The 9,628-nt window shown below is 47.9% G+C and overlaps 1 protein-coding gene across 1 annotated transcript in view; it reads left to right on the top strand.

Moving 5' to 3' along the window:
• Positions 1–392: 392 nt before the first annotated feature.
• The window catches only part of LOC138642723 (myosin regulatory light chain 2, smooth muscle minor isoform), a 30,200-nt gene continuing 20,964 nt past the window's right edge, over positions 393–9,628 (top strand). The window contains exons 1-2 of the mRNA XM_069731144.1: positions 393–531; positions 9,389–9,590. Coding sequence (XP_069587245.1) covers positions 9,407–9,590 — 184 coding nt within the window. The 5' untranslated portion in view covers positions 393–531; positions 9,389–9,406. The remainder of the gene's footprint in view (positions 532–9,388; positions 9,591–9,628) is intronic.

Genomic DNA, 9,628 nt, shown 5'->3' with positions numbered 1-9,628 from the left:
CTGCAGCCACACACAGTGCTGTGCGGTCAGCCAGGCTGCAGCACGTCACTGACGGCGGGTACCCACAGGGGGCGCCGCCGCTCTCAGCTCCCCAGCACCGCAGCTGCTACAGCAACTCCCGCGAGAACTGAGCGGCCGCTTCCATACAAGGACATATGTCAGCCAATGTCTCATGACGTCATCCCGCCTGGAATGCGTCCCACCCTTCACCAAGGACTGTACCAAGTGTGGTTCCGGCCACACACCTCATTCTCTTCTTATTTAGCCCAGAGTGTCTATACATTACGAGCAGCCATTTATAGGTCAGTGTAAATAACAGTTTGAAGAAGCTTAAGATTGTGTAAGCGAAGTACTTAGTCTCAGTGTCCCCCCCCCGTTTTTTAGTGGTGCGGTCCATCCGCTCCCTGTAGCGAGTAATGCGGAAGTGAGTGTCGGAGGCGGAGCTGTGTGCGGGTGTTGGTCGGAGGCTGAGGTGATTCCGTCTGTGTGAGTGGCTCCCGCTTCTCTCCGGTCTTCTCCGCGTAGTGTGCGGTAAGTGGGTAACACTGGGCTCGCCATGTCCGGGCTCAGCGGCGTCCTCACACACAGAGCCGGGCACCGCTGCACTGGGCACGGGGGTAGCAGCGCTGTGCTCGCCCCCTGGAGGCTGGTGTCAGGCACAGCAAGTCACTGCTCCTGTCACACCTACAACTGCAAGTCTGCTCTGCTGGGAGTTGTGGTTCTCCCATCTGACATCCCCGAGCAATGTGTATTGTGCTCGCCCTGTACAGGGCATGGCGGTGTCCTACATGAGGGGATGACATATGATGCAGATAGTCTGACCCATTGTATCTGGTGACCCGGAGTCTGACCCCACCGGTCTGATACTGATGACCTGTCTGATGGACACTCGCCTCATCAGGGATCATATTGTCATTGTCTGGGCAGGAGCCTCCGGTATCACTGAGCAATGTGAGTCTCCGGTATCACTGAGCAATGTGAGCCTCCAGTGTCACTGAGCATGTGAGCCTCCGGTGTCACTGAGCATGTGAGCCTCCAGTGTCACTGAGCATGTGAGTCTCCGGTGTCACTGAGCATGTGAGCCTCCGGTGTCACTGAGCATGTGAGTCTCCAGTGTCACTGAGCATGTGAGCCTCCGGTGTCACTGAGCATGTGAGTCTCCGGTATCACTGAGCAATGTGAGCCTCCGGTGTCACTGAGCATGTGAGCCTCCGGTGTCACTGAGCATGTGAGTCTCCGGTATCACTGAGCAATGTGAGCCTCCGGTGTCACTGAGCGTGTGAGTCTCCGGTGTCACTGAGCAATGTGAGCCTCCAGTGTCACTGAGCATGTGAGCCTCCGGTGTCACTGAGCATGTGAGCCTCCAGTGTCACTGAGCATGTGAGTCTCCGGTGTCACTGAGCATGTGAGCCTCCGGTGTCACTGAGCATGTGAGTCTCCAGTGTCACTGAGCATGTGAGCCTCCGGTGTCACTGAGCATGTGAGTCTCCGGTATCACTGAGCAATGTGAGCCTCCGGTGTCACTGAGCGTGTGAGTCTCCGGTGTCACTGAGCAATGTGAGCCTCCGGTATCGCTGAGCATGTGAGCCTCCGGTGTCACTGAGCATGTGAGCCTCCGGTATCGCTGAGCATGTGAGCCTCCGGTATCACTGAGCAATGTGAGCCTCCGGTATCGCTGAGCACGTGAGCCTCCGGTGTCACTGAGCATGTGAGTCTCCGGTGTCACTGAGCAATGTGAGTCTCCGGTATCGCTGAGCATGTGAGCCCCTCTGGACCACTGTGTCGGCCGATATGTGATACTTTGTGCCTGTGTAACAATCTCGTTATCTTATTGTCCATATATGAGCGGCCTCTGTAGTCCAGTAACTCATATGCCCCCTTTATCCTTGGCGGCAGCAATATTATGCCCCCCGATTGTTGGACCACTGATGTGTATGGTCCTCTATAGGGGTAATCTCTCGGCAGCCAGTCATCCTGCAGGCAGTCTTGTGTCCGTCGGATTGATACGATGTCGCCACATAACTGTGCTGCTGAGATGTCACAGAGGCACGTTCTCAGGAAGCCTCAGATCTTTCTTCAGTCTTTTGTGCATAGATTCTTTATCTAGAGGGTGCACCATGTTGGAGCCGCTTCCTTCCTCTTTGTTTTCCTGTTTCTGACCGATAATGTCTGAGATATTGATGATGCGTCCTATGGAGAGATGGGAAATGTTGGGGTCTGAGTTAGGACTTCAGTAAAGCCTCATTCAGAAGGGCCTCGGTGTCTTGCCATATGTCACGGCTTCTTTGCAGATAATCTTAAACTTTCTGTTTAATACATCTCATATTACTGAAATTGTTCTAATGGTCTTGGAAGTTTTTTTGGGGCTACTAATGTCTATTATGGTGACTTTCATTAACATTACAGAGTCTGACAGAGACCTATCAACATGTTTAGATAGAGGAATTCTCACAAGCTAACTAAATGAATGCAGATGTTCCAGCTGGAGAGGGTTGCACAATCCTTGTCCCAGTCTATGGCTGTGTATATTACTACTACACCCCGCTGATGTCCTGGAGACTTGTGCGGCCATTACTAGTCCTGCCGTGTGGTGACATCTGTCAGGTGTCTATGGGACACTCCGTACATCGGGTTGGATTCATACAGACATGTTTTCTCTTCATTCTTTTGTTATGGTTGGATGCCGCATTACCAGTTGGAGAGATCCTTAAGAATCTGTGGCATCCTGTTCCTTCCTGCCCTGAGAAACAGCAGCTGGGAAACCCTCCCGATGCTGCGTATGTGTGAACATGTGCTTTAACAGTTTCTCCAGAAATAATTTACAAATTTTGCAGAGTGAAGAGCTTTATTATTAACTAGATGGCAGCCCGATTCTAAAGAATCGGGAGTCTAGAATCCATATATACTTTATTTATTCAAATGTAAGAATAATACAATTAATAAATAATAGTAAGAAAGAACAAAAATAATAGGCAGTATATGGAGAAAACACCAAACAAAAGTTCAAAATTGGTGTGAAAATGTCACTGAACCACTTCACAACTAAATATATATAGTTTTGGTAAATGGTATTATCATTTTTTTGACGAAATTCGGCAGGAGCTTGAAGAGCAACGTCACTGGGCCCGCCTCCACGCAGTAGAAACTTGCTGTGAGGTAAAAATTCAAAAATCACACCAAAATGGCGGGCGGAGTGTGTCACAGTACGGCACGTTTCTGATTGGTCGCTCGCAGCAGGCGGCAACCAATCAGACACTGTTGACGTCACTTATCTCCGGACATTAGCTCCGGACATTAGCTCCGGACATTAGCTCCGGACATTAGCTCCGGACATTAGCTCCGGACATTAGCTCCGGACAGGAAGTTGGCACAAATTGCAGGAAGTAGTATTCTAGGCAATTATATATTAGATACTATGTAAACCCTGTAGTCATGCCTGGATCAATCGTCACTTTTTTTTTCTTTTTGTCTCTATAGGGTTGAAACTCCTGAGTTGACTAGGGGGGCAGTTATAGCAGCTGATTGTGGTCGATAAACGAGTACTGATCGATCAGCAGTTGCCTATTTAGATTTAGACAGGTTGACCGCTCATCTATGTGCACCGAATGATCATTAAAGGGATTGCAGTTGTAGGATGTTTTAAGGGAAGAATAGTCTAGATCACATGAAGTACCGTAATTATCCCCTCCTCCTTGGTCAGGCCTCATCTGGAATACTGTGTCCAGTTCTAGGCACAACATTTTAAAAAAGACATTTAAAAACTGGAGCAAGTTCAGAGAAGAGCTACCATGATAGTGAGCGGACTGCAAACTGACCTACAAGGAACGGTTAAAGGATCTGGGAATGTTTAGCTTGCAAAAAAGAGGCTCAGTGGAGACTTAATAGCTGTCTACAAATATCTGAAGGGCTGTCACAGTGTAGCGGGATCATTCTCATTTACACGTGGAAACACAAGAAGCAATGGAATGAAACTGAAAGGGGAAGATACAGATTAGATATTAGAAAAAGCTTTTTGTCAGTGAGGGAGATCAATGAGTGGATCAGGCTGCCACGAGGGGTGTTGAGTTCTCCTTCAATGTAATCCTTAGTTCTGCTTATAGGATTACAGAGAAGGCAGCAATCGGTCTTTCTCCTGTGTGAAATGTTATTTTAAATACTGAAAGTATATATTTTTTTTTAAATAGATATTACACACGTGCTACCTCAGGCAACAAGTAAGAACCCTCAGCTGCAAGGAAACAAGGCAGGGAGGTGCCACCCCTGTCAATGAACTACCAAGAATAATGAAAGCAATTGAATCCGCGCTGAAAGGGCAAAACAGATGGAACAAACAGACCTGTGAAAAGTAAATGTGGCACAAGAACACGCAAAGCACACCATACAAGCCCACACACCCCCACCTATAACAAAAACAATCCCACCTCGAATAGACCTAGACCGAAGCCTAAACAAATAGCCGCACCAGCGCTACCGAACACACGGAGGGACTCACCAGCAGGGGATGTGCCGACGTGTGTCACGGTAGGTGCAGTCCAGTCAGGAGAAGGGGATCCGGCTTGTAGAGACGCTTGCGGGAAGGTGGGCAGGCAGAGGTGATGAGCTGCAATGCAATAGGGTAGTACGGAAGCTACGTAGAGCCAGGGAAAGCCCCGGCCGGTGGCGTCCCTGGATACGAGCGGGGAAGGGGAAAGTAGCTGGCACGAGGCTCAGCGTGTGACGTCACAAAGTAAGTACGGGGCAGCGCAGAGACCAAAACCGACGCGTTTCGAAGGAGTGGCGTCCTTCTTCATCTTCTGATGAAGGACGCCACTCCTTCGAAACGCGTCGGTTTTGGTCTCTGCGCTGCCCCGTACTTACTTTGTGACGTCACACGCTGAGCCTCGTGCCAGCTACTTTCCCCTTCCCCGCTCGTATCCAGGGACGCCACCGGCCGGGGCTTTCCCTGGCTCTACGTAGCTTCCGTACTACCCTATTGCATTGCGGCTCATCACCTCTGCCTGCCCACCTTCCCGCAAGCGTCTCTACACGCCGGATCCCCTTCTCCTGACTGGACTGCACCTACCGTGATACACGTCGGCACATCCCCTGCTGGTGAGTCCCTCCGTGTGTTCGGTAGCGCTGGTGCGGCTATTTGTTTAGGCTTCGGTCTAGGTCTATTCGAGGTGGGATTGTTTTTGTTATAGGTGGGGGTGTGTGGGCTTGTATGGTGTGCTTTGCGTGTTCTTGTGCCACATTTACTTTTCACAGGTCTGTTTGTTCCATCTGTTTTGCCCTTTCAGCGCGGATTCAATTGCTTTCATTATATATTTTTTTTAACATTTCAACATCAATTTCAACTAATCTAATTGACATTTTTTTCATCCAATTCTTGACTGACTCCTATGGACTTGAATGGCCAGACTGATCCACAAAGACTGATGAGATTAGAATATTGCACAAGTTTAATAGGACGGACACATGGATGTATTAAAACAATTTGTGTGTGAATGGTTCCAATAACCTGATCAGTGTGCCGTCATGACTAAAAATGGCCAGCACATGGATTAGAAAGTAGCTATGATGAAAGATGTGTATGATGAAAATCCAGAGAAAGAACGGAAAATGCTGACAGCTGCTGTTACATTACAAAAGAGGAAAGAATTGAGGCCCAGCAAAGAGGAAATTGCAGATATCAAGATGCTACAGCACAAAGTCCAGCATGGCTTCTAGCACCAGGAAATAAGTGACAGAATGGACTACCAGTAAGAGATATCGAGATGTGAGCAAAGATGGGGGGACGGATGTAGTGACCAGAACACATTAGAGGGAGTCCTAGAGTACTAATCCCTGTTATCCGCATTTGTTAAAGCTTGTTTCCTAAAACTTTCTATGTATGCAGTTATAGTGAGATGTTCCAGTCATCGCATCCTCATTCTCCGCTCTGCATGATATATTTATGCAGGAGAACCTGAATTGGGGTATGTGCAGACGATGAGTACACGCTGCGTACCTGTGTAGCGCCCAACCCGCAGCAGCCAGATGTTACAGCACATTGGATGGGATTTCAAGAAATCCCATGTCCACTATGCATCCAGAGACGCTCGCAGCTTCCTTGCGGAGACGGACATGTGATGCTTCTCTCCAGACCGCAGCATGCCAATTTCTCTTGCGGAGATGCACAGTTCAGTGAACATATGCGGATTCACCTGCATTCAATAGACGACAGCGCTTTGAACATAGTGAACTTGTGCTGCGTCCAAAGCGCTGCCAGTGCCGGATCGTCGGCACACCCCATTAGGCTTCCTACTAAAGGATACGTTACCTGTATAACAAAGGAATTAAACTTGTTTTGGTAATATACCATCTGGAAGAAAGCATTACACCTGCAGGAGCTTTTATGGCACCCTATGCTAAAGCCATAATCATCAATGTGGCGTTGCCCCTCCTGTGCAGCTATAAGTGTCCATGACTTGAGTGCCTGTGGGGAGTTTTGTCCAATCATCCAGAGAGGATTTATTGGGTCAGACAGGGATGTTTCAGGAGAGGGCTGGCCTCAGGATTCCGTGCAGTCAGTGACGTTCACACCAAACTCTCCCAACCATTCCTTTATGGGCCTTGCTTTGTGCAATGGGGCACAGTAATGTTTGTATGTAAAAAGACCCTCCCCAAACTGTTCTTAGGAACTACAATACTCCAAAATGTTATGTTCTGAAGCATTAAAGCTCCACTCCAGCTGTTTTTCATTCTTTATTTTACTACTGGAGTGGTGCTACATATCCAAGTTCCCGGGCCCTAGTATTCTACTTACCAGCTGTCGTTTTCTGTTATCGGCACCACGCCAGTTGTCTCTTGCAGGTTGTGACCTGAAAAACAACCACCTAGCGTTAACTTTTCAGTTGTCACAATACTGTCAGGCATGTAATGTGCTCCTGGCATTCTCCAAACCCAGGCTCAACCATCAGACTGTCAGAGAAATGTGCTTAGGCTACTTTCACACTAGCGTCGTACGACGCACGTCGCAATGCGTCGTTTTGCAGAAACAACGCATCCTGCAAAGTTGTCTGCAGGATGCGTTTTTTCTCCATAGGCTTGTATTAGCGACGCATTGCCACACGTCGCAACCGTCGTGCGACTGTTGCGTCGGACCGTAAGTCCGTTGTGTCCGCCATTTCCGACCACACATGCGCGGCCGGAACTCCGCCCCCTCCTCCCCGCAACTCACAATGGGGCACCGGATGGGTTTTAATAATGCATCAGCTGCCCCCGTTGTGCTGCGTTGTGACAGGATGAGTTAGAACGTCTGCCCGACGCACTGCGACAGGCCGACGCTAGTGTGAAAGTAGCCTTTGTCACCCCACAGAACTTTCTACTGCTCCGGTGACTGTGCGCCTTACACCACCCTGACGCTTGGCATTGTGCTTGGTGATGTAAGGCTTGTATGCTGATGCTAAGGTCAGATGAGGTTTAGACTCTGCAGTTATGGAGTCAGCAGAGCGTTGGCGAATTTTATGTACCTCATTACCTCTATGTGGCTTAGTTGCTGTGGTTCCTGAACACTCACTTTTCAATAACGCCCTTAACAGTGATTTGTGGAGTATTTAGGCGGGAGAAAATTCCATGACCTGACTATTTACAATGGTGGCTTCCTATTACAGGACCATGCTTGAATTCAGAGAGCTCTTTAGAACAGCATTCTCTTACAAGTGTTTGTAAAGGCCACCTGCTTGGCAAGTATAAAAATGCTCAAGGGGTGAAGTATCAGAAGCTGGGTGTGTTTTTACATTGTAAACTTCCTGTTCTGAGATTTGGTTGATATCTGAGTTTGATTGGAGCTCATTAAAAGAACCAATTTCAGCTAGAGATGGTCCAGGGGGTTCTCAAGGGCAATTCAGACAATCATATGCTGCCCCTTGTCATTAGTGGTGGCAGCACATATCCAGCTACACAAGGGGATTGTAATGTGGTCATGAGGCACCCAGCACGCTTGTCAGTGATTGGGAACAAGTGTCTCCATGTATAGGAGCCTTAATTAGAGGAGAGGTGGAGACGTGCTGCCTGCCAGAGGCTTCACCCAGATCCCACAGTGAGATCATACAATATATCAAGCTGGCCTGTATTTGGGGGTTGTGTTACATGGCAGCTATGTGACCTTTATGAGCTGGATGACGGTGGCACCACAAAGCCTATTAGAGGGTATCTGCCGTCGGTGCCGGGCATTGTCCTGCGGAGATGAGTCAGGTAACGCCAGCTCTATGTTAGGGGCGCTGGTATCGGTAATTCTAGTGTAGATGTGTATTGAGATTATGTTTGTGTTTGTCCAGTTCACGTGTAGGGGCTCCTAAGGATTTGAGTTGTTTTTGTATTGCTGTTGTGGCAGTATTACTACGATAGGTTAGTCATTGGGCTCATACGGTTTGGTAGCTTTGATTCAAAGGAGGTGTAACGCCCTCCCTTATAGACCTATATAAAAGTAGGGCACAGAATTCTATAGTTGGCCATTATATTATTCTCCATGGTAATTTACCACACTTGCTACCCATTGTGGAGATCTCCTCCTGTTGTCAGGGACTGGAAGCTATTTATTTATTTGGGATTTCAAATTTACCAGCCTAATTTGTGCTGCCGTGTTTCTATACTGTGCATTATATCACGCTGCCACTGTGTAGGTAGTAGGTCTGGGCTGGGGGTCCGTATCTGGGTGTACACAATCCTCAGCTTGTTTGCAGTCTAGATCACAGCACATGGGCGACATCCTATCCACATCTTGGATAAGGAGCAGATAGCGCTCCGAGTATAAAGCGTCCCTTTACATGACTGATGTTAACGGCAGCAGTAGGACCCCACCTCCTATTACGGCTCTGTCTGGGGTCCGATACATGTCAGTTTTTAGACCTGAAGAAAATGCAGCATACATACCGTAACTTTTTCTTCTACTCTACAAGATTACCATGTAATGGAACCAGCTGGAGCCCATAATAATCTGCTTCCTTTAGCATCAGTTACTTTTTTGGGTGCGAATTCCATCGCTCTGTTCCTAAATTGGATCAGACACGTTATACTGCAACCTGCAAATGTAGAGTTCTCATTCACTGACTACAATGTGTTTTGGAAATTGATGCATAATATATATTATGATTGCGGACTTGATATCCGTGTGTTGTTGCCATCACCCTGGTATTCCTGCCTAATTGTCAGACTGCATATTATTCTGCATTTTACCTTTGTTGGACCAGGCAGTGAGAGCTCAAGACACCATAAGTGAACTCAGTTTGGTGTTTTTAATTTGCTAGGCCCCTTACCACCTGGGTCCTGAGAAGTGTCCAAGCTTCTTTGTAACCTTCTGACAAGATGTTCCTTGTTGTCCTTAGTAGCAATTCTGTAGTATTATTCCTCTTCATTTCACTTTTAGACTAACACCACCGCCAAGATGTCAAGCAAAAGGGCAAAGACAAAAACCACCAAGAAGCGCCCCCAGCGCGCAACATCCAATGTATTTGCGATGTTTGACCAGTCCCAAATCCAAGAATTTAAAGAGGCCTTCAATATGATTGATCAGAATCGGGATGGCTTTATTGATAAGGAAGATCTGCACGATATGCTTGCTTCCCTTGGTAAGTAATATCCCTCAGCATTTAGCTCCACTTCTCCC

Source organism: Ranitomeya imitator, chromosome 6, assembly GCF_032444005.1.
Source record: "Ranitomeya imitator isolate aRanImi1 chromosome 6, aRanImi1.pri, whole genome shotgun sequence".
Classification (NCBI taxonomy): domain Eukaryota; kingdom Metazoa; phylum Chordata; class Amphibia; order Anura; family Dendrobatidae; genus Ranitomeya; species Ranitomeya imitator.
This window is presented reverse-complemented; position numbering and strand designations above follow the sequence as displayed.